This window comes from Caretta caretta, chromosome 5 (assembly GCF_965140235.1).
Source record: "Caretta caretta isolate rCarCar2 chromosome 5, rCarCar1.hap1, whole genome shotgun sequence".
Classification (NCBI taxonomy): Eukaryota; Metazoa; Chordata; order Testudines; family Cheloniidae; genus Caretta; species Caretta caretta.
In genome coordinates this window covers 35507624-35533156 of record NC_134210.1, presented here as the reverse complement: position 1 = coordinate 35533156, position 25533 = coordinate 35507624, and the positions used below count along the sequence as shown (strand labels likewise).

The 25533-nt window shown below is 43.0% G+C and overlaps 1 protein-coding gene across 3 annotated transcripts in view; it reads left to right on the top strand.

Moving 5' to 3' along the window:
- PLPP1 (phospholipid phosphatase 1) overlaps window positions 1-25533 on the top strand; it is a 131030-nt gene that overhangs the window by 90437 nt on the left and 15060 nt on the right. For all 3 annotated transcript variants that reach the window (XM_048851595.2, XM_075128473.1, XM_048851594.2), the window contains exon 4: window positions 1290-1347. In XM_048851595.2, the coding sequence (XP_048707552.1) occupies window positions 1290-1347 (58 nt within the window). The remainder of the gene's footprint in view (window positions 1-1289; window positions 1348-25533) is intronic.

Here is a 25533-nt window from a genome sequence, read left to right as displayed (position 1 = left end):
AACTGTGGGTGTTTCATTGCTGCATAGACATATCCAATAGGTTTACACTAGGGGGACTACACTGATGTAGCTATGGTGCTGTAGATATACTTGCATAAACACAGCCTTCACCGATGGAAGGGGGTTTTTCCAGCAGTATAGGAACATCTCCCAAGCAACAGTAGTAGTAGAAGTCTTCTTCCAACAACTTAGTTACGACTACACTGGGGGGTAAATTTGCATAATTGTTGCTCAGGGTGTGGACTTTTCATGCTCCTGAGGCTCATAGCTATGTTGACCAAAATTTTTAAGTGTCAACTAGGCCTAAGTATAAGCTGTGATAGGCAAAGAAACATAAAAGGAGTGCTTTCTCTGAGATCTGGTTCGTAATGAGTGGAATTTAATTTTGAAACCCTTGACTAATACATGGATTGGATGTGATTAAAACCTCCTAAATTGGTAATTTAACACATTCTAGATAGTTACCTCCTTTTTTTCTATCTGAAATTTTAAAAGAATCAATGATATGTCATTTTCTCTCCTCCCCACCAGGAAAAAACACTCCATTCCCCAACTATTTTCAATGTTACAACTACTACCATTCAATAATATCCCTCCAAGAACTGGAAAATACTGACAATGCCATGAATTCTCTCTAGTCTGAAAACTAAGCAAATGAGAAATGAGCCCCACCCCTTACAGGACACTTTGCTTATACTAAATACATGCTGACTGATTCAGGATGCCCCTGATATCTCCAGTCAGGTCTTTCCTCTTTCTTTCAGATTATATTGTATACTTGTTCTTTAGATTTTGTCACTCTTTCTTTCACAGGATTGGATTTAAACTTTCTTTTAATAACATGCAAGTGAGAGTGATGATGGCTCTTTCATATTAATCTGGGAGATAAAACACAAGTATTGTCAGATTGCTTTAAAAACCTACCTGAAATATTTACTTTTCAGGAGGTACTCCTTTTCCACACGCTTTAATCAGTGGATTGTCATTGGTAATTACTGCCTAAGTAGCTGTCTTGGTTTGGGATCTAATCTACAAAAGATAACCCAGTGCCTATTAGATAATTAAATCCATTCTGTAGTTATAGATCCTAATATAGAAATTTGCATTGAATGAACACCTTTCTGGGGGTAGGGTAGAACTCCTTGCAAAGATAGTGCCTTTGAATAAAAAAAGTGAGGACATCTGCATTTTACCTGCTCACTTTCTAGAGATGCTGTAATTTATCCTGCAACATATTGTTTTGTAAGTGAAAAGTGATTAATATATCTATTTTTTTCCCCCTCTTCCAGACTGTCATTTTACTCTGGGCATTCTTCATTCTCCATGTACTGCATGCTGTTCCTAGCAGTAAGTATATTCTGCCCATCTAAACCGGTTTATGTTGCAAAGCATGAAGTTGAAACACACTTGCTGGATCAGTATTTTCCTTTGGCCTGTTCTGTGTGAGAGATGCATTAAATCATAATGCTTGTGGGGGGGCAGGGTGTTGCTCTGAATTGATTTGACTGAAGGTTGCTCAGTGGCGGGTGGAGGCCAGCATGTGGTTGGGGTGGGGAGGAAGGTGGCAAAATATTATAGAGAGCGGGTATTCAAGGTTGAGTAGGGATAAAAGGCATTTCACAAGGTAGCTGGCTTTTATGTCCTTTCTCTCTATTGAACCAGATGACAGTAGGTTTGGAAAATATGTAGTTACTTAAGTTGGTGGTTAAAATATTGCAGGGCATTAAAAACAGAAAACCTCTTTCCATAGGATATGCCTCATATGGGATAGGAAATGTCTGCTTTCATAATGCATGCAAAGCCTGTAAGGAAACTAAATTAACCTTAACTGAGCATTGGTAGGTCTGTAAATACAGTGCAAGAGAAACACCTAAATGTAAATTGTTCTTAACTACCCATCTGCAGAAAAGCTCAGTGGTGAGAAAAGCATTATGTGCATACACAAATTGTTTACAAAAATATTCTAAAATCTGGCTATGTAAAATACACCCAATCAGACTGAAGACCGTGATTGGCCATTTACAAGGCAGCACTTAAAATTACTTTTTTATATATTTTAAAATAAAAAGTGAATGCTCACAGCCACGATATGGGCTTGAGCTTGCATCTTCCTTTGCAGATTAATTTTCTCTTGAATTCCCCCATATAAAAACTTGCAGTTTGACTAGCTTTGCCCTCTTGCCCTGTAGTTATAGGAAGGTTGCAAGCTGCCATGGATTCTCTTTGAGCTGTATTTTGGGCACCCCCTACCCTTGATTTAAACTGAAAAAAGGGGAAAAAGAGTTAAATGCTTTTTTTTTTAAACTTACTTACAGCCAAATTTTATAACTCCAAGTAAGAGATTAGGTTAGATAAACCTCTTCATCTTTGTAGTTGCTGATTTAGAACTATGGTAGTATTACTCTTAGTGGAATATACGTTTCTTTTGTTTCTGTTCACTACAGGCAGATCTGTGTAAGTGGATAAATTTCTTGAGCCATCAAACAAGGCATCAGCAAATTTGAAAATAATTTAGTAGAAAAACTCTGCAGGATAGGGTAGTTTTTCGGTCAAATCCAGTGAACAAATAAAGCTGCCCAATTAACTGCTTCATATCTTGCAATATATGGGGCCAATGAGGCCATGTCACAAGATCTGTAACTGACAGGGTGGCTAGCCCAAGTCCCAGGCTCCTTTGATAAGTACCTAAGAGCACATCTAAACATACAAACAAGCTCAGCAGAAACCTCCACCATATTCAACAGTAGGCAAAGTCTATCAGACCTTTTAGCAAAGAAGAAAGTGGGTAAAAATGACCACAGCCGCTCTACAATGTGCACCCCCATTTCTGTCCCTACATGTACAATGTGCTTCTCTCCTAAAGCCTCCATGAAAAGATGACCCTGAAGGCCCACAAATGTGGTCTTTCTGATTGAGTTCCAAAGCTGAGGGACCCTCACGAACTCAGTGTGCCCTGCCAGCAGCCCCCTTGCTTCTATACTGAGGAGGTTGCAGCTTGAGCACATGTGCTGATTTTAACTACAGCAATGGGACAAGGTGGGGAGAGGTGAGCTCCAGAGTTCACTGCCATAAGAATTGAGGGCACACAACTTGCATATTTAGACCAGTAATCTTACACATTGGCATCAAACCCTCATGTCAATAGAACTACTAAACTGTTAATGTAATAGGATTTTCTTGGGTTTAGGAAGCATTTAGACACCTCATCTGTGGCCATCTCCACACTGGGACCAGAACCATGGCAGCTATAGCCATGTTTAAAAATTCTGGTTAGTGGGAAGATCCTACCATGGTTGCCAGAATGGGCCAGAAATCTTTGTTCGGATATTCTCTGTGACATAGACTGTTTAAGAAGACAGACCCATTTTAAGGGTTATCCAGTCAGTCTTCCCACTGCAGAATGATTGCTCCTTACAGCAAAACTCTGAGTGCTTTTCCCAGTCTATTTTGGAATTAATCCAGTAGGTCTAATCCAGTTGGTTTGGAGTTAATCCAAACGAGGAGCCCTTGATCAAAATCCAAATGGCTAAATGTTGGATCTGTACTACTGTGGATTGGCATCCTTTTCTCTCCTTTCTCCTACAACAAAACATTGATCCTTTTTAGCAATAGGTGTGTCAAGGTTCCTCCCCCACTCTGAACTCTAGGGTACAGATGTGGGGACATGCATGAAAACCTCCTAAGCTTACTTTTACCAGATTAGGTTAAAACTTCCCCAAGGTACAAATTAATTGTATCCTTTGTCCTTGAAATATCCACTGCCGCCACCAAACTCTAACTGGGTTTACTGGGAAATGCAGTTTGGACACGTCTTCCCGCCCCCACCAAAATCCTCCCAACCCTTGCACCCCACTTCCTGGAAAAGGTTTGGTAAAAATCCTCACCAATTTGCATAGGTGACCACAGACCCAAACCCTTGGATCTGAGAACAATGAAAAAGCATTGTTTTCTTACAAGAAGACTTTTAATAGAAATAGAAGTAGATAGAAGTAAAGGAATCACCCCTGTAAAATCAGGATGGTAGATACCTTACAGGGTAATTAGATTCAAAACATAGAGAATCCCTCTAGGCAAAACCTTAAGTTACAAAAAAGACACACAGACAGAAATAGTCATTCAATTCAGCACAATTCTTTTCTCAGCCATTTAAAGAAATCATAATCTAACGCATACCTAGCTAGATTACTTACTAAAGTTCTAAGACTCCATTCCTGTTCTATTCCCGGCAAAAGCAGCATACCAACAGACACACAGACCCCTTGTTTCTCTCCCTCCTCCCAGTTTTTGAAAGTATCTTGTCTCCTCATTGGTCATTTTGGTCAGGTGCCAGCGAGGTTACCTTTAGCTTCTTAACCCTTTACAGGTGAGAGGATTTTTCCTCTGGCCAGGAGGGATTTTAAAGGGGTTTACCCTTCCCTTTATATTTATGACAAGGTGTCTTAATTTTTTGTCATTAAGTACTAATGCAAAAGGGATTAAAACAGCTTGTTTTAGAGTCTTGTTGACCCGCCCAATAGAAGGCTTCAATCTTGGCTGTAAATGTGTGCATTTGCAAAATCTTGATTTGCTACACAGTATTTGAAGTTCAGGATTACAGTTTTGCAATTTGCTGATGAAATTCACTTCTCCATTTTGTCCGTATACCCCAAGATTTGCATCTTGTGTTAACTTTTCTTTTGGCACCATAATAACCTCTGCAGCAGTTGGATAGTCTATTCAAAATGGAGGCTTGAGATGCATTTTTTTTTTTTAAATCTTTGTAAAAACTAAAAAAATGGGAGCACGCTTTTCAATGAGGCATAAAGAGCAAGTTTTCAAAACATGTTTGCAGCATGGCTTTCTGGACACTTTAAAAGTTTAATAAAGCACCAAAAGCTCCCATTCCACAGACACAGTTTCAGCCTCCAGGTCAGGATTGCTCTGTGGAGGAAGACTGTCTTTTTAGATTAGTTTTTCATTTTTATTCCCTCCCCATGTACCAAGTCACTACCTAGCTGTATGTGCAGGCTACTCTTTATCATCATGTCCAATAGTGGTGGGAAGGGGGCGTGTGGTGGGTTTTTTTTTGTTTTTGTTTGTTTTAATGTTCAAGTTGACGCCAACAAAAAGACAGCTTCCTCCATATATCAGCTTACAACAACAGAGGTTAAGTTCCTTTTTTTGTTTGCTCCACACCAGGACTGAGTCTGACTGTATCCATAGTATATGGTAATTTGTTTGTTCTTAGAATTTTTTTTTGAGTCATTCTGAGTCATTTTACAAAAAATCACCATTTCTGTAGTGGAATGAAGTAGCTGATTACCACATTGTGGAAACAGTAGATAATCTTCTTACTGAATATCTGAGCTGCTCTGTGCTATGAACAGAAGTTAACAGAAAATGTCTATGCCCCGCCTGTTTATCTGTAAGCTATGCAAGAAAAAGTGATGCTAGATGTGCCTCTTTGCCTGACCTAACCAAGACCACACCCCTGACTGAGTTCTGATATGGTGTGCTCGCGTAGCTGTACAACCATGTCAGCTAGAGGGAAGGGAAAGGCCTCCTGTTAGGTGATATGGTCCTTCAGCCTGCCAATAGTGGGATTGCTTCCTGCAGTGTATCTACTTCTGTGCCTGTATAAAACTTCTGTTCTTGTGCATTGCTGTCACGCTTAAAATTTAAATTGGATGGAGTCCGAAGAATTACAGTACTGCAAATCAGTATGAGACTCTCTATACTTAGGGTCTGTTGTGGCTTTGGATGTGACCCACCAAAGAATACCACACTCCCCTGAAATGTTCTTTTGCACATCCGATAACCATAACTGTACTTCAGAAGATCATGCTGCTTTATCAGGATTTGTAGGGGGGTCCAGAAGAACATGTTGCCTTCTGTTTTTTTTTTCCAAAACTACATGGAAAATTACATTACAAGTGGATTCATGTGATATGCTGCAGTAGGGCATTCCAGCACCTCTTCCATGCTGCTGCCTTGTTCTCTATGTAAGCAGACTTTTCTTTTTAAAATGGATTCTCCAGCTGTAGTGGTTACCGAGATATTCTGCTCATGCTGGAAAAACTGGCAGAATTTATATCTGTGTACAGCAGTTACAATTGGATGTGGTGGTAGATCCTGGGTTGCTGCTGGATGCCTAAAAGTGGCTCTGGCCAGTAGCATTTTCTCAATCTGTGCTTGGTGAGGAACTTGGCCTTTTTTCTCTTTGATGTGGGCCTGGCTTTTGTTAACTACACCTTGTGTCATCTTGAGATTTGCTTGTTGTAATGTAGCTCCCCACTGGAGCACACCTTGAGACTTCTCAGAAGCTGAAGCTAGTGCAGAATTCACCGGGTAAGCTTTGGAACTCACCATGCCCAATTTGTTCCATCAGATGCTAGGCTTGTTGACCTTCTGGGGCCTCTGGAAAGCCCATCTTTACTCCCAGCTTTTGGTGAGGGAGTGGACTGAAGTTGAAGGGATTTGTAGTTTGTTCATCTGTCCAGGTAGGATGAGCAATCCTTTATTTGGATGATGTATTTATGAACATTAGGAAATGAGCAACAACAAAAGTATTTATTTTATATAGTATGGGAGATACTTTGAGAATTATGACCACATTCTGTACAATAAAATATACAAACAGTGTACATTCTTAGATGCACATGTCTAACATTTTGAAGAAATGATGCATTTAATTGTGACAGATATGTAGTTGTCAAATAGCTGACTATAGCATGATTAATTTCTTTGTAGAAGTATATAACTAAAATGTGTACCAATTTGTAGCCCCATGATTTAAAAGGGTATAAGAAAAATTGTTTCATACTACTACTGAAATTTTGTAGCCGAGTATTACACTGTTATAAAAATGAAAGTGTGTGTCCTAACCTGTAGGGCAATTTAAGACACTTGGATGGTATGTTGCATTCATTTTTAGTATCAAGTGACTATTTTAATACCTGTGTGAATGTATTAGTAAGCTGTAAATGGTTAAGAGCTGGAAAGGGATATATCTATATTTTTTTTTATGCCAAATTGGATCTGAATTAATGTGTAACCTTTAACATGTTTAATGTTTTTTTAGTAATAGCCAGTAATTTCATACTATTTAACTATTACACTATTTAAATAAACATCAAGATTGTGCTAGTAGTTTAGCAATGTAGTAGAATATAGTTTTACTGATAAGTACATTTTGGAAAAGTTTGATTTTTTAAAATTTTCTATTTAGTTTTAGGAGTGGATACAGTTATATTAACGGTATCACTTACTGCAGAAATACCTTTTGGGTATTTAAACATTAATCAGTAAGGGTACCTCCCTCTATTACTATTCTTGTAGTTCTTCTTTACATATCGTTTAGCACAGGGGCAAGAAACATGTTATAATATATTGCACATATGCATCAATTGCTGTAGAAGCTGTATGATGATGATTAATTTGAAAAACAACATGGCCATGAAAGAAAACACTAACTCATAACTCCATCCTCCTGAATGTGAATTAAGACGAGTGAGCAACCATAGCTCTTCCCAGCGTGTGTGTGACTTTATAACCTTCAAGATAGCTTAATGTACAGCTCTAGATTGAAACTGTTGAGGGCAAACCCATTCTTTCTCCCCCCCAACACCTGTGTTACAGTTCGAAGGGTGGACGCTGCTTGTCATGGAGCAATTTTACAAATCTTAGCATGGCCATGGATAACTATACATGCCAACTGATAAGTTCCAAACTGCTCCGGCATCACAGATTAGCAAACTGTGGCTGAGGCACTTAAGATTTCCATCTTTGTTCCTAGTCTCCAGCGTGTGTGTATAGGAGCATAGACAACAAATGTACAGGGAAGAACATTGTGGTGGTACATAAACATGACTTCAAGAGGGGTCTGACTGAAATGAGCTTTTTATTAGTCTCCTATCCTAGCTGACAGGCCTTCAGTAAAATTTAGTAATTAATAGGTATGTGGCCAATATTCTGATAATTTTAATGTTAGCCAAATCCGTTTTTGCATACTTAACTAGAAGCTGATTAGTAGGGAAATGGCATCACTACACTTCCATCCTAGTACCTGCTGCATGGCTCACTTGGCTGCATTGCGCCTCTTCCTTGTGGTCCATTGTAATGGTGGCTTAGTACAGGTTTAGGAGGTTTTGAGGAAGCTCTACTTCCTTCTGGTCTCCATCTTCTTATGTTCTGGGATAAGTTTCGTGGTCCAGAAAGTACTGAGAGTATTTCAGAGGGATTTTTTATAAAGGTTACTTACAACCTCTGCTGAATGCTCAGTCAGCAAGGGAGTTCAGCATTGCAATCTATACTTACTGTGTATCAGGTCTTGCCTTGCATTTCATCTTTAAAAGAAGCAGATATTCATATCATGTAGACAGTCAGGACAATGGTACAGTATAAGTAAAAGCACTTTCTAACCTTTTCCATGTGGCAATGCAGAGTGCAGCCGGTAGGCCCCTGGCCCTGACCAATCGCCCTGCGTGCGCTAACCCATTTAACTTTCAAACCTGGCTTCATCTTACTATGTGCACATTTATTCCAGATGCAGTTTGAGTCACAAGCAGCACACAGACTTTAACATGTGGCATTACTCAGTGTTAATCATAACCAGACCCTTGAAATCTTCTGCTCCTCTGAAGGAGCGGAGGAATCTGCTGTGTATTACTGTGTTGGGGAAGGCAACCTAGCACAAACTGCACAAAGCACGTAATAAATGCTGCCAGCTGAATATCTGTTACAAATCATGTCAAGGTATTTCAGAAGTAAATAAGCATTTGGTAATGTGTGTGGGGAAAGGTGATAAAAACCACTTTTTCTTCCCTGCTATTTCATCAAGCAGCTTAATCTTTCAAGCCAAACTTCTTACCTTCCCCCTCATTTTATGGGATACATTTCTTTCTAGGTGCAGTGTTTGCCCCATTCCACAGACAGTTGCCACAATTTGTCAGCAGAATCGCAAAACCAAGTTTGTAGCTGATATTGTCTGTTAGAGAAGTTTAATTTTGACAGTTTAAACTGGCAGGAAGTTGAGAGAAGTAACGTAAATACTCTTTTCTGCCTCTGTTCATGAATTGCTTAAAATATAAAGCAGTTTGGTCTGTGACCAAGTCTGTAGTAGGAGGCTCTATATGTTCGTAAATCATACGTGGCTGATGCTGGCTCTGACTGGAGCACTAAGTATTGTTAAGCAAAATCTAAGCTTGAGAAGTGACTCGGTTTTTGTTCAGAGATTATGAAGAGTAGCTGTATGACCTTCTCCACTGGCATAGCAACTGCCTTACACTCCTGACGTGCTTCTGGGAGGGATCATCTTGGTGATCAACTTCACACTGTATCTCGCTAGTCTGCCCTTTTGTCTTTTTGAGTCAGGCCATTCTTATCACAGCCTTCCTAGAATATGAACTATAACTGCTTGTCACTTTGTTTTGTTTTTATTTTATACACCCATAGCTATGGAACCTGCACTGGCCAGACCCTCAGACAGCGCCCTTATCAATGGCAAAGCAGCTGGCATACCTGAGGGGGAGAAAACAAACGTTTTTGTCATGAGTTTTCCCTGGATATTGTTAGTCTGAGTCCTTCCCTAAAAAACCTCAACATTGTGATAAGGTGGAGGCAGTATCTGAGGACTGAGCGGGAATCTGAAAAAGCTTTTCAGGGAGATAGTTGCAGTGGCAAATGACAGTATGGAAAAAGACGGGAGATGCAGAGGCAAATCCTGGAGGCAATACAAAGCAAAAATGTCCTGTTGCCGCTCGTATTACTATGAAGGCATCAAGCAATGCAGAACTGCAAACCAGCACTCAGCTATGTTATACAGCCTCTGGATATTACAGGCTCCTGGGAACAATCACAGTTCCTTGCTGTACTGATATAGCACTCTTCCCAGAAGCTAGTCCCCTCCCAGACTCCAGATCATGGCACTGAGAACACTGACACTTGGGACCCTAGCTCTTTTGAGTCCTGCTAACTGAGTGAGCACTCCATGCCAGAAGTTCCATGAACCAGAAAAGGGAAAGCCCAGATGCAGACTAGCCTGTGTCTTTAAGCCCCGCATCTCCTAGTGCTGTGCCCTGAACTGTTGCACTTTACTCTCCTACCCCCAGGAAATCTGAGCTTATGCCCAGAGTTCAAAAAACTTGATTCTGCCCTTGTTTGTCTCTTGCAGAAAAAGAGCAACACTGCCTGAGTGAGGCTCACATTTCTGCCAAGAGCACCATCTGCTAGTCTCTTCCCCTCAGAACTCATGGGGGTTGGGAGCATGTGATGGAGAAGGCAATGAAGCCCAATTAGATCCAGGCATCACCACTTCAAGCAATAGCTTGGAAATGGAGGCTCACTGCTATGTCTAAGGAGAAGGCATCACACGAGTAAGGGGTACACTCAGACAAAAAGACAAGCCGTCTTTTGTCTAAAACTGTCTGGAAGAGAGATGATCCTCCCCTGACCCAGTCAAAGTCAGGAGAGCCAACATACATGGGTACTAAGGACTTAGGCCTGAGCACCTCTTTCTCCTGAGAAAATTTACTCAGTGGTGTGGATCTGATCGATTGAACATCAGTCACAATAGTGAAGACTCAGGATAAACAGCTCCTGGTGCTCCCATCTATTTCTAGAGCTGATGTGGTACTGGTAGTGACACAACCCTGGAGGGAGCTGACTGCCACAGTGACCGGGGAACCTCTAGCTCTGTTCATGGAATTTCCTTCATACCCCAGGGCGCTTGGAGACCTACATCTCCCTGAAGGACACCTTTGCTCTTCCCTATCTGCATTCAGCCCTGCTATCAGGATTGCCTCTGTTCCAGGCCATTGTTGCACTAGAGAAAGAGACTATTCTGAGGATGCGGAGTTGTTCATCCATCCCACGTGCCAGCCTGGAGGCACAAGTCAGTTCCCCCACAAGTATGGGATCTCGCTTTCTGACAGGAGTCTCTGTGGCATCAGGTGGACAGGACAGGAGTCCTAGACAGATTAGGGTTCTGATCTCCAACCAGCCATGATTAGCCACGAGACAGGTGGTACCCTGTGCCACGGGGTTCTCCTCCGCTGGTTAATCCATTGTACCGACAATATTGGGGACTGTGGGAGCCCTACTCTAGACACTCAGGATTGGTTCAGGAGTCCTATTTGCTATCACTGACCATCCACAACTGACCCTGCCAGAGTATTCAGAGAAGGCAGGTAAACCAGTTTGATTCTAAGAGCAATATTATCATCCGCACCAGATGAGACAGTTACTCCATCTTCTCGTTCTCCGCCAGCTGACTTTAAGCAATATCAGGAGCTCAAGTCAGGGTGGTGACACAGCTACAGATTCAGCTTGAAGTCCAGGAGCCCCTCAGCACAGTTTACTAGACATTCGTTAGCCTTCTGCTCCCAGTTGAGTGGCCCTGCCTGTCATCAGAGCCATCATGGACCATGCAAAGATGGCTTGGTGAACACCTGTTCTTGGCTTCCTCCCATAAGAGGATTGAGAAGTGTTTACTTTTCCCCATCTAGGGGAAGGAGAGTGTGTGTTCTCTCATTTGTAGCCCAACTCTTTGGTGCAGGCAGCTACAGAGTGGTCCAAACAACACCCAACGGCAACTCTTTCTGATAAGGAACATAAGCGACTCGACTTTCTAGGGAGAGAGGTTTTTTCTTCCACCTCCCTCCAATTCAAGATCTTGAACTATCAGGTTCTCTTGGCCAAATGTGATTTTACCAATTATGCTAAGTTTATGGAATGTACGGACAAGGATAGAGCCTGTTTCCAGGCTTTAGTGGATGAGGGCAGAATAGTAGCCAAAACTTCCATGCAGACTGACGGATTGGGTCACAAAAGCTCCCTCAAGACTGTCACTAGATGTGCTGGGATACCCCTGAGAAGAAACCCCCCTGGCAGAAAAGGCTTCACTCCACTCCCGTCTTGCTGAGTTAGACACAGCAGTCGGCTCCAGCACAGACCAAGAGGTTGGGCCATGCCCCCCTGCAGTGCACAGAAACTAAGATTCACTTAGCCCAGGAGCTTCTCAGTTAACAGGGACTTTCCCAGCACCCAGTATTCTGTCTTTCTGGGATCCTAAACCCTGAATACATCAGTTTCTCTCTGTATAGAGCTTTATACAGGCTAAACTCATAAATTGTCCACCCTCCATAACACTGATAGAGAGGCACCGTACTCTGGGTTAATTAATAAACAATATTAAGTGTAAAAAGTAGGATTTAAGTGGTTTCAAGTAATAAACAGAACAAAGTAAGTTACCAAGCAAAATAAAACAAAACACGCAAGTCTAAGCCTAATACATTAAGAAACTGAATACAGGTAAATCTCACCCTTAGATGTTCTAATAAGCTTCTTTCACAGACTAGACTCCTTCTTAGTCTGGGACCAATCCTTCCCTTGGTACAATTCTTGCTAGTTCCAGCTCAGCTGATGATAAAGGGGATTTCTCATAACTGCAGCCTCCTTTGTTCTCCTCCACCCCCTTTTATAGCTTTGGCACAAGGCAGGAATCCTTTGTCTCCCTCTGGGTTCCCCCCCCTTCCTTTTTAAATGGAAAAGCACCAGGTTAAAAATGGATTCCAGTTCAGGTGACATGATCACATGTCCTGTGAGACTTCATTACCTACTCACTGGCACACACAAATACAGAAAGTCTTACAAGTAAACAGAGCCACTTCAACCAATTGTCCTGGTTAATGGGAGCTATCAAGATTCCAAACCACCATTAATCGCCCACACAGAGTGTTATATCATATTCCTTGTTTTGGATACAAGAATGATACATTCATACAAATAGGATGACCACACTCAGTGGATTATAAGCTTTGTGATACCTTACAAGAGACCTTTTGCATAAAGCACATTCCAGTTATGTCATATCCACACTTATAAACATACTTTTAAAAAAATATGGGGTGCAACATCACAAGTGGATGTGGCAGTTACTGAATCTATGGGGATCACTATGGCCATTGTTATGAGAGACTTTGTTGCAATCCTCAGGTTTCCCTAGAGAGGTGCAAAGATCATCCAAGATCAGCCCTTCGATACAGTCAACCTATTTGAGAAGACTGAAGCTCTGTACTCCCTCAAAGACTTAAGGCTTGGCTACATTTACAGATGTAGAGCCCTGGGAGTTAAACCAGCCTTCAGAGACCGCAGCAGCGAAAACGCTGTCATGTATTTACCCCGTCAGCTGCAAGCACACTAGCGTGGACACATTAGCAGCTCTTGGAACGCCACAAAGAGCAGTGCATTGTGGTAGCTATCCCAGTGTGCAAGCAGCTGCAATGTGCTTTTCAAATGGGAGGGTGGAATGTGCCAGGGAGTATGTTGTGTGTATGTGGGGGGAGAGACTGTGTCAACATGCTGTCTTGTAAGTTCAGACAGCAGCAGACTCCCTTTCACCCCTCACACACTCTCACAACAGCAGCATTCCACACTAATGGTTTGCTTTGTCCCAGAGCAGAGAAGCATGCCAGTTGTCAGAAACGGAGCTTTGAAAGGGGATATCCACATACCTGCAGCTGATTTCAAAACAATGAGAAGAGTGGCCACTTGACTTCAGGGGATTATGGGATGTTTCCGGAGGCCAGTCACAGCACAGTAATGGAACACCTCATCCATACTGATGCCCGGACATTTCAGCCGGGGTGCAGCAAGCATTATGCTTCTCGAGGAGGTGGGTTACCAGGAGCGCTCCAGCTGCAGAGTCCAGGCGCTCTACGTGCTTTGCCAGTGTGGACACCTCAGGAGTCAGGGCGCCCAGGGCTGCTTTAATGCGCTCTAACTTATAAGTGTAGCCAAGCCCTTGGACCACGCTTTGCTCACTTGGCAGTTATACCCCTGCCCCCAAGAGAAAACACGGTCGACAGGAGTATATGGCAAGACTGCCTTCTCAGCCTTTTTTATTGCCAATGTCCTCAGGATCCCCCATGCTAGAGACAGAGGGTTACAGACCCAGGAAATCGGCTTCTACCCCATCCACCACCACCTTGTACTATAACCCCCAGGAGAAGTTTCTTCTGACGGGACTGTTGAGACCTGCATCCCTTTTATTGATGCCTCTTCATTCCCTTCCTCTGATAATGGGAGGCTGCCTTACCCAATTTGCCAAAAACTTAGAGGGGCCTAACAACAGACAAATGTGTGTGAGAGATTAGCCGTGGTGGCTATCTGACTCAGTTATCAACTGAGGATACAGTCGTGGGGACATCAGAACTTCTGTCAGCTGTCACTTCTACATTCTCACACCAAGCCTGTTTCTGAATTAATGCTGGTTAATCTCCCACATATGGAATAAACATAGGAACCATCACTTGGCGGGGGGAGGAAGTTACTTACCTGTAACTAGAAGTTCTTCAAGATGCGAGGTCCCTATCTGTATTCCATGACCCATCTTCTGTCCTCTCTGCTGGAGACTGGGCTGTGGTGAAAATGGAGAGATGTCTGCCTGCACTTTTATGCCCTTGATTCAGAGCATAAGGAGAGCTGTGCATGTGAGGGTCAATGGACACTGATTTTAAATCCAGACTCAGGTGCATGGTGCAAATGTGTATTCCACATGTGGAATACAGATTGGGACCACACAGCTCAAGGAACCTCAAGTTACAAGGAACCAACCTCTGGTTACTGGCCAGTCGAATGGTAGCAAGTGTTACTGGCCGGTAGCAGAGGTTATTGGCCTACAGGATGGGGAGAAGCAGTAGATGTGATATAACTTGATTTTAGTAAGGCTTTTTGACAGAGTTCCACGTGACGTTCTCATAAGCAAACTAGGGAAATGCAGTCTAGATGAACTTACTATAATGTGGGAGCACAGCTGATTTAAAGACCGTACCCAAAAAGTAGTCATCAATGGTTTGCTACCAAATTGGGAGGTCCTATCAGGTGGGACCCACAGATGTCAGTCTTGGGTCCTGTATTAGTCAATATTTTAATTTAATGATTTGGATAATGTTGTGGAGTGTGCTTTATAAAATGTGCAGATGGGGAGGAGCTGCAGGCACTTTGGAGGAGAGGATTAGAATTCAAAATGACTGAAAAATTGGAGAATTGGTTTGAAATCGACATGATGAAATTTAGTAAAGATAAATGCAAAGTACTACACTTAGAAGGAAAAATCAAATCCATGGTTACAAAATAGAGAATCACTGGTGAGATGGTAGTACTGCTGGAAAGAATCTGGAAGTTGCAGTGGATCAGAAATTGAATGAGTCAGCAAAGTGATGCAATTGCAAAAAAGGCTAATACCATTCTGGGATATATTTATTGGAGCGTTATATGTAATTGTCCCACTCTAATTGGCACTGGTGAGGACTTACCTGTAGTATTGTGTCCAGTTGTGAGGGCTACACTCTAGGAAAGATGTCAACAAACTGGAGAGAATCCAGAAAAGAGCAACAAAAATAAGTTTAGAAAACCTGACCAATGAAGGAAAGGCGCTAAAAACTGGGCATGTTCAATCTTGAGAAAAGATGACTAAAGGTGGGGACCTGATATAAAGAGGATTTAATCAGTTGTTCTCCACGTCCACTGAAGATACAACTAGAAGTAATGGACTTGATCTGCAGCAAGGGACATTTTAGGTTAAATATTAATAAAAACTTTCTAACTAAAGGTAGTTTAAGCTCTGGAATAGGCTTCCAAGGGAGGTTGTGGAATCCGTCATTGGAGGTCTTTAAGAACAGGTTGGATAAATGTCTATCAGGGATGGTCTACGTTTACTTAGTCCTGCCTCAGCACAGGGGACTGGACTTGATATCCTCTTGAGGTCCCTTCCAGCCCTACATTTCTAAGAGTCTGTTGTTCTAAATTTGCATGTTGTTTGGTCATATGGTATAGTGAGGGAAATGTACACAGAAATATATGCTGTGAGTCAGTTTTTCATCTTTGCTTTATGTATTATATACAATGGGAGAGAATGTTTAATTTCCTAAACTGTATCTGCTAAGTAGTTTGCTATTTTTCCCATTGTGGTGCTTATTACTTTAATGTAAGAGAGCCTCTGACTTCCTGAAGACCACAGGAAAAAAATGTTTTGATTGGGGGCCCTAATGATAGTACAGCTTGTCACACTACCCTCAAACTGCAGGAGCCTGCAGAGGGATTGCATGAGTTTCCAAGAAACTGAAGAAAGTGAACAATGTACAAGTATTCCATATGGACAATTAAGGAGTATTACAGAGTCTCCAAAGGAATCTAGTCTCTCACCTGTCAGGCAAGATGAAGGCATTGGTGTAGGGCTGAGAAACAGGGAATTTTGAGTTCAGAAAGGGGAGTGGGAAGAGCTGGAAGATCTGAAGTTCTTATTGAAAAATATAAATTTTGTGCCTACGATGGGCTTTAAAAAAAAAAATATCCTGAGGCCATCTAACCTACTCAAAATGAATAGGTTTGTTTGAAAGCGTGTGTTTGGGAGCTTGAGGCCGTTCTCCTTAGTTTAACTTCTGGTTAGTAGGACAGAATTGGGCAGCTGTGCTGAGTTTTACTTGCTCAGGAAAAGAAATATTTACTTTGACATGTGAGTTGGACTGGTATGCCTGTGAATACACAGCTGTCCTCTTGCTCTCTAGCATTTGTATTTATTCAAAATATTGTTCCACGAGAAAAAAATCAAGTACTATACAGATGACTCATTTCTTCTCTTAGAGTATCATGGGCAAGCAGTTCTCTGCCATCATCCATCTAATCACAAGTGTGGTGTGCAACAAACTGATACGTCACCAAAATGTAGGCACACACCAGAGGGAATACCTTTTTCAGAGTCTCTCAAGCACCATGGTAACTTGTATATCTTTATAGCTGAAGCTGAAATTGCTGTTTCCTTGGAGTAAAGACTGCCTGACCTTGCGCCAAAGCCGTTTGGGGTTTATACACTAACAAAATAGTTTCCTTATACTTTCCTATTATAAAGTAGATCACACAAGTAGAACCCTGCGTGGATACAAAATTTGTATCCACATCCAATCTGCAAATGTGGTCTGCGGATAGCTGCAGATTTGCAGGACTCTACACAGAAGTCAGACTTAAAAACTAGTTTTGTGTCCAAGATTGCTGGGGTTTTAAAACCCATTAAGTACAGCAAATCTTTCCTTGAACTCATATAAGGTCTAATATATCTGACATGAGAACAAACCCGCTAGAAGAATGCATTTCGCTGCAGATTGCTCCAGACCACCTGTTCAGGGAATCGATTTTCAGTTATCTCTAATCAAGGAGAAAATTGGTTAAACAAATTTTACTATCATATATCCAATGTTAATGCATTAAGGATGATCAAGTGTGTTATTTGATGATGTTTCCTTGGTGGAAACAAAGCCTTTGAAGAACCCTCAATAAACATTCAGTAAAATAGTTCATATAATCCTCCAACATAAACTGGGCAGAAAAACAGCTCTGGAGAGTATATTCTTATCTCATAAATATACAATTTCCTAACCATAAAGGAATAGAATAGAGAAAGCTGCTGTTTAGAACTAGAGTTTCTATTGTACATATCTATCAGCCAGTGAGGCTACTTGGCCCAACATGCTGCATTCCAGGCATCAAGTCTAGTTCTAGTGTTAGATTAGTTTGGTCTCTTTTTAGTGGATATTTGTCCATATTGCTAAAGCAGTCACTGCTGGCTCTGCTCAAACTGGTCGTGGGCCAGAATAGGTGCCTGAGTTTCATTGGTGGAGCTGTGTGCATAAGTTTGGCTCTAGCCAGCGGTACTAGTCCCTGAATTGAGCTATTATCTCATACTGGAACTCTTTTGCCAGCAGCAGAGTATGATGTGGACTCTTTAGGGAGTTGGAGCAGCGACAGAGTCCATGTGAACCATGTGACCTGATGATGTAAGCAGGACCACAATAATTATTTTCCCAGGCTGTTTCTAGCCAGTAGGGAGAATGGGCCCATGTTCTTCTCCAGCAAAACTGGCTTTGCTCCTGCATGAGAGGAGGGGTGGAAAAGAGAGCCTCAGTTCTCTTCTTTCTACCACCAATATCTGTTCTACTGAACCAGCACTTTCTCTTTCCGGTGTGAAACCTGATGCAATGAACTATTCATTTTTATGAACTCCAAATTCAAGCACAATGGTTTGGTTATCTTTAAGAGGAGTGGATCTGAAAATTAATGCAGATTCTTAAAGATTATGGGCTAGCCTCCGGCCCCTAATATGCCTGCTCTAGAAATCCAGTATAATCAGTTGTGCAGGGTTTTCCTTGAAGAGGGAACCCCTGAAGTGGTGTAGAGTCAACATAGGGTGGAATGTCTCACTTTCTCCCCAGTCCTGACACAGTAGTGTGATAGGAGTGTCGTAAGAGCTCTCCTGTGCTCCAGCTGCCCCAGTGCCCCTTTCGGGACTGTTGTAATTTGCAGAAATTATAGCAGCCCTGAAGCTATTGTAATGTATCCTCAGGACCAGCCTGTGGTTTGAGGCTCAAAGAGCTATAAAAGGGTGCGTCTTCACTACAGAGTTACCCGGATGATCAGCACCCATCTTGGCCTACTCCAGCTGTGTGCTGCCACACTGCAAAGCCGTATTCAAGTTATTGCCTCCTTACAGGTGCTGCACTTGCTTGTGTGTGTCACTAGGACTCCTAGGGGCATATCATGTGGTTCTTTATGCTGCAGTAAGATGATATGCTCTGATTTTTCTCCCAGTGACTTGTGAGAGAACATGTCTCTCCTTTTGGGTATACAGGGGCAATGGTAGGAAGATACTGGATGACTATCACCACTGGAGTGATGTATATATTTTTAGCCTGTGTCCTTGCTGCAGAGGGGGTGGGTTCCAGCCAGAGTGAAAGCAGAATCCATGCTCTAACCCATACCCCCAGCCATGCTAGCTAGCCCAGCTTGAAAGCCCCATTAAAACTGGTGAGACGGTTTTGTGTGTGGATAGGAGGGGGACTAGAGGTACACCCAAGTAAGAGCCCTGGTTTTCTCTAGTGATGACATACCAAAGTGGTTTACAGCTCTGCTGCACACCCCTGAATTTTGCTAGCTAGAGAAGGAAATGGTCCCCAGAATGTGGCCTTATATCTGCACCGTATTTGAGGACCTAGCTGTCCTTGGCAATGAATAAAGACATTTCTTGGTGCAGATAGCACAAAACAATGTTGACTCCCAGCACCATGGACTGTGAAGGCATGTGGCATGGTTCTGGAGCACAGATGAAAATGTAAATATTTACATTGGAGAGAGAACCAACTATGTCAGGAGGCTAGGTTGACATTTGCCCCACCAAATGATAGTCATTAATATAGGTATGTTTAGATTCCTTATATTGGTTAAACCATTGCTGTCTTCATGTATCTGATCCAGATTAGTTAAACAGTTACTGCTCAGTAGCTATCCTGATGTGACTGAAAGAGAAGTTATCTGCAGATCTTCTGGAATTATGGTTATCAGCAGTGATGGGGATCTTGTGAAGTGACCTGTGGTATTAAAATGCCTGCAGTGCACTCCTCCCTTTTATTTCAGGGCTCTGTGACCTGATGGACACAACAGAAGAGTTTATCTCCTTCAGCCACTAAGAAAATGTGGTATTTGTTTTCTGCTGTTAGGAAATGGCCAAACTTTGCATTTGTAATTAACTAAGTAGCTCATGTCCATTGTACTGTTCAGAGAAGCAATTTCTGCTTTGCACAGTCAGCTGAAAAAAATTTCAAGCATTTTCAGCTGGACTTCCAGTACGAAGCTATTTTACCTTTTATTGGTGGGGCTTTTTTAAATGAGTCCAGTCCCTAGCTTAGTAACAGAAGTGGTTTGTGTGGATGATTCACACCTGGTAAAGATGAGAGAAATACTGGAATATGTTCCAGCATGTGTTGGCTGACACAGAATCGATCACCTGGAGTCTCTCTCTTGCCTGTGTGGTCAGGATGACTTACTACTGTTCTGATACGATAGGCTGATATCAGATATACATACTTTTTTTTTTTTAGCGGTTGCTTCACAGAGAGGACAAAAGCTGAGGCAAACTAATACTGAAGTGTTGCAAAGCATAGTTGTATCCCCCACAAAAAGATGAAGCTAACACTGCGGACACCCAGCAGTACTGTGAGCATGTGGCATTTCAGGAATGAAGGGTTTTTTTAGGTCGAAAACCAGAAGATCTAGAGTTAACTGTCACACTGCACTTCTCAAATAGGGCACTGACTCACTCAGTTAGTCAATCTTAACTCTGTCCTGTGTTTTTACAACATGGTGTAATGAAACCCTAATTCTTGAGCCTCTGTTTTTGTACTTCCATTATGAGTGTAGTGTTGGTGAAATTATAGGGGGAACAGATGGTGATGTAGCAATCCTTTTTTAATTTCATTTTAATATGTTGTCTCAGATCGAGCTTAAAGAGGTGCCCAGGTGGTAAACTGCATACATCAGTCTCTGCTAGAGCTGTATCATGGAAGTGGTATGTTGTGAATGTGCTCAGAGCACTTGTATGTATGCACATATGCAACACTGTGGCATAAAATTTTGTGCTGTTCTAAGTTATGATGTATGGAACGTTTGCATTAACCTGCAGTCATTTTTGGGGGAGGTGGGGATTATGGACTTTAGAAGCTGCTTGTCTTTTTGTTATTACTGGGGCAGAATGAAAGTTATTGCTGTTTGAGAGTCAGCACTTTGTTTGAGAAGTGCAACCCTACTTCTGAATTCGCTGGGTTTCTTGATTTTATTTTTTAATTCCAAGGTGGTTATGTGCCTACAGTCTTAACTTTGCCTTAACAAAAAAGTCTTTTTTTGTTTTGGAATCTCCTTCATTTTTACAGTCCTAGGGCCCACAGAAGAAGCAGCCCCTGTTTCAGGAAGCCATAGGAGGTCCACAAGAGGCCTAGTCCAGCAAACTTTAGGAGAAAAGCAAGGGGAAAATGCTCCTTTGTTCTATAGGTCAAGGTCTTTGGCTAAATACACTGTCACCCACCCTCCTGTGGCGAGGTCTCTATGCTACAGACAGACACCTTAAGGTAGTGGTTCTCAAACTTTTGTACTGGTGACCCCTTTCACATAGCACACCTCTGAGTGCAACCCCCCTTATAAATTAAAAACACTTCTTATATATTTAACACCGTTATAAATGCTGGAGGCAAAGGGGGATTTGGGGTGGAGGCTGACAGCTTGTGACCTCCCATGTAATAATCTCATGACCCCCTGAGGGGTCCCAACCCCCAGTTTGAGAACCCCTGCCTGAAGGTCTGCAAGGAGGAGTCTCACTTTTTTGCAAACCCTTTGTGGACACTCACTATTACAGCTTCCTTCCTGCAGAGCCCAGGAAATGCGTAGGAGTGGAAATCTTTCCTATTACTCTCCTAATGCTCACAGGAGTGGGGCTGTTCTCTTAAGGTCTGCACCAATGGCTATTGGTGAGGAATGCAGCCAGCAGGAGACTTGTAGGCCCTCAGAAGCAAAGAGGGGTGCATAGAGATGAAAGAACTTCTGCATTCCTTTTGATTGCTTCCTGCTGCTCTGCATCCTCCAGCTGGAGTTCTAGGGAAGGAGATCTCTGCTCTCCCACCTCCAAAAGTTTTACAGGCTATTCAGCCCCCTGTGAGTGCTTCATCTGCTGGAACCTTATGAGGCCTCCGAACTCCACATCATGCATTAGGCTTGTAGCTAATCCATGCACCTTACAGGTTCATGGGTCCCCCCCAAGACTTTAGACTTGTGGTTTCCCTCTGTCCCCCTGTCAATAACCAACTCTCTTATTAGACTCCTGGGGAGACTTAGGAGGGCTAGTCATTCATTGGTTGCCTACATGTACCTACAAGTCAAGTCTTGGGTTGTTGGGAGCCTCCGCAAAGTCCTAGTAGGTGGAGGGTGACCCTTCTCCCCTTCAGCAAACTTCATAATATCCGTAGGAAGACAGCGATAGCTTCTGAACTACCTCTTTCTATCCCCTCCTACAAATCTCTCTAAGCCTGCTGGAGCAGGGCTCTGTTGAGGGATACTGGCTGAGAGCAGAAGACTTGAGAGGTCATGGGGGCAGACCCTACCCCTTCCTGTGAAGCTGCTGAAATCTGTAGGAGAAAATTCCCTTGGTGGCTTACTGGCTGCACCCCTCCCTGCCAGGGGCTGCTTGATGAGAAAATTTTTTTATTTAAAAACAAAAACCCTCCCTAAGGATGGGTTTATACCTACCCCACTGCCCGTCAGAGTCAACATAGCCCTCCGGCCACCATTTGTGGCAGCTCCTTAGGGCAGGGACTGTAGCCCCTCCTGGGCAATCCCTTATGGCTTGGGCCCTTCATTTTCAGTTTTTATTTTATTTAATTTTTCCTGGGAATGTATCAGTGTTTATTACTACAACACAAAGAGGTGAAAATCAGTGCAAAAAACGATTAATTTTTCTGGGTAAATATCGGGGTGGGGTGTATTTAGTAAATTAATGCTTTGAATTCCATTCAACGATGTGGTTTGCTGCAGAACTAAAACAGAACTCCAAACACGTCACCTCTGAATTTAAGAAAACAATATACAGTATCTCTAGTCCCCCAAATAATACTTTTCATTTGAATAAACAGTTTGTTGTTGTAGATTTAGAAATTATTAGCCTATAAATATTTACATTTAATAATTGGACCACACCATTTGCAGCACGTACATTCAACTTCATCCTTTTCTCCTGTTTTTATTTTTGTTTTTTTAAACTTTTGAATACTTCCTTGTGCTCTGAAACATTCTAATACAGATTTTCGTTTTCTTCCCATTTTAGTGTGTCAGATCTTAAACCATTGTCTGCTAACAGCTTGAAATGTGTACGTGGTGAGTGTGAGATTCATCAGTACATTCAGATGCCTATGCACTTCAGAGCTTGCTTGCGTGCATCTTCTAGCCCAGGGCTGGCCAACCTGAGCCTGAGAAGGAGCCAGAATTTACCAGTGTACATTGCCAAAGAGCTGCAGTAATACATCAGCAGCCTGCCATCACTTCCTCCTCCCACCCCCAGGATTTCCCACCCGCCGGCCAATCAGCACCTTCCCCGCACCTCCTGCCCACTGTGATCAGCTGTTTCATGGCATGGAGGCTGTGGGGTGGAGAGGGGGTAGGAATGAGGATGTGACAGGCTCAGGGGAAGGGGCAGAGGTCTTGGGGGAAGGGGGTGGAGTTGGGGTAGGGCCTCGGGCAGAGCTGAAGGTTGAGCAGTAGGCACGTTGGAAAGTTGGCACCTATAGCCCAGCCCCGGAGTCGGTGCCTATACAAGGAGCTGCATATTAACTTCTGAAGAGCCACATGTGGTTCCAGAGTCACAGGTTGGCCACCCCTGTTCTAGACTGATCCATAGCCTTACTTCAACAGGCAGCTTTGCATATACACACAGACTAACATATTATCATAATACATGCATCTCATGCAATGTGTTATATTTTCCTAATAAAACAAGGTGGGATTTTTTTTTTTTTGTATTTGGATGATACAAAAGCAGGGTGAAAATTGGAAAACTGAATAGTACTTTTTTGTAAAACCTGGGAATTTTTCTGTAAAAATTGGTTTAAACTGAAAACAAAGGGGCTTACTTATGGCCTAGAGCTGCTGCATCAGTTGACTTAACCTGTCTGTCGTTCTTCCCCAGGGCAAGAGTCTGTCTAGCCTCAAGGGGCAGCTGGGCAGCCCTAGGTCCCACAGTGTTCAGTCAAGTCCCAGTTGTAGTTGCTTGTGAAGGGGCACACCCTCACTCTGGCGGAGAGGAAGCTAACTCGCTCTTCTGGATCTGTCCAACACCAAGGTGCAGGTGCAACTGCAAGGCTTGTTCTGCCGGGGGGGGGGGGGGGGAAGAGGGAGCTTAAAAGAAAAAACCTGCCACAAGAAGGGCCAGTGAACAGGAAGAAGGCTGCTCCACCTCAGACAGCTGAGATAGGCCAGCTGAGGGAGCAGCAACTGACCTCACCGCTCCTGAAGTGGCATGACCCAGCCTCAGCAGTACGCCCCACAAGGAGACAGGAGGTAGCTATTTTAGACTAAGTCCAAAGGGCTGACCCAGGAAGGCTGCCTGTTATCCAGGTCACCCTTGTCTCTTTATTTTCCTATGGACTCCACTCTCCCATGAAAGAGTGGAAAGGACTCTTCTTTTGTTTGCCCGCCAAACCCTGCTTGGGTGTCTGCTGGCGGGGAGAGAGAGACATTATAAAGGACCAGAAGTTGGGTCCAGAGGGGACTTGAGGGAGCCCCTGCCCCTGACAAATGTTGGAGAATGCAGGTATAACCACATTTGGTACAAGGGGTTTAAAATAAAAAGGGGGGGGGGGAAGAAGAGGTAAGCAATTGGGACCTGGAAGCCCTCCTACAGAGTGGGAATTTTGGGCAAGGACAGAGGAACCACCCTAACTTAGCCTTTGTTGGGTGAGCAGTATCTGCCCTTCATGCTCAAAAAGGAGTGCTTGTATTCAGTTGAAAGGGGTAGGTAAGCTGGGGTAGGTAAGGGTCCAGCTGCTGGTGCCATACAGGTACCGCTGGGTGATGTTGCAGTTTGCACATGATATCCCATGTGTTGGACACCTGGGGAGAGAGAAGACATTGTATTGGGTATTGGCCTGGTTCTACTGGCTAGGGGTGCTTCATTAGGTGGGAATACTGTTTCTCCTACCTGGAATGTCAGTGAGGCAGCCGCAAAGGTCCCTGACCTTGATCGAGTCACCCTTTGAGAGAATCAGTGGACATGATCAGGCCCCTAGAAAAAACGGTCTTGGGGCATCAGTATATATGAGTGATCAACTATGCAACTAGGTGTCCAGTGGTTGTTCCTCTGCACTCCATGAAAGCTACAGCGATAGCTCCAGAAACTCTTAAAGCGCTTCTCACATGTGAGATTCTCCCCAGAAATATTAATAGCTAAGGGACTAACTTCACCTCCCAGCCAATTCGTGAATTATGTTCCCTTCTGAAAGTCTCATCCTGGAAAACCTAGGTGTACCACCCGCAGACTGATTGCCTAGTACAGCAATTTAATAAGATGCTGAAGGGAATGGTGAAATGCTTTGTTGACGACAACCGCAAGCAGTGGGACCAGCTGTTCCCATCGCTCCTGTTTCCCATAAGGAGGTCCTGCAAATGTCTACAGAGTTCTCTTTGTGGTCGTCAACCATGAGGAATCTTGGACTTGTTATGAAAAGATTGGGAGGAACAAGACATAGGGGCCTTAAGCCTTACGATATGCCTTATAATGAAGGGAACAACTCAGAAACATAGGGGTTTTTGGTAGAGAGAATTTGAGAGAGGCCCAACTCATCAGGAAAGAAATTACAAGAGAGGGGCATGACTACAAACTTTCCAACCGGGTGACCGTGTTCTCCTGCAGCAGAATCTAAATTAATGGCCCAATGGCAGGGTCCGTTTGAAGTGGTCAGGCAGGTCATAAGAAATAAGACTACCAGGGAGGAGAAAAGAAATCAATATCTATCAAGTGAATCTTCTCAAACTTTGGAAGATGCAGGAGACCCTCTGATAACTCCCTCTCCTGGGACCCTAATTCAGGTCCCATTGGTACCCAGCAGCCAAGAACTGACAACAGTATGGGGCGGTGAGGGGCTCTGCCCTGCTCAAAGGAAGAAGCTCCTCCAATTTGTCAGATTTCACAAT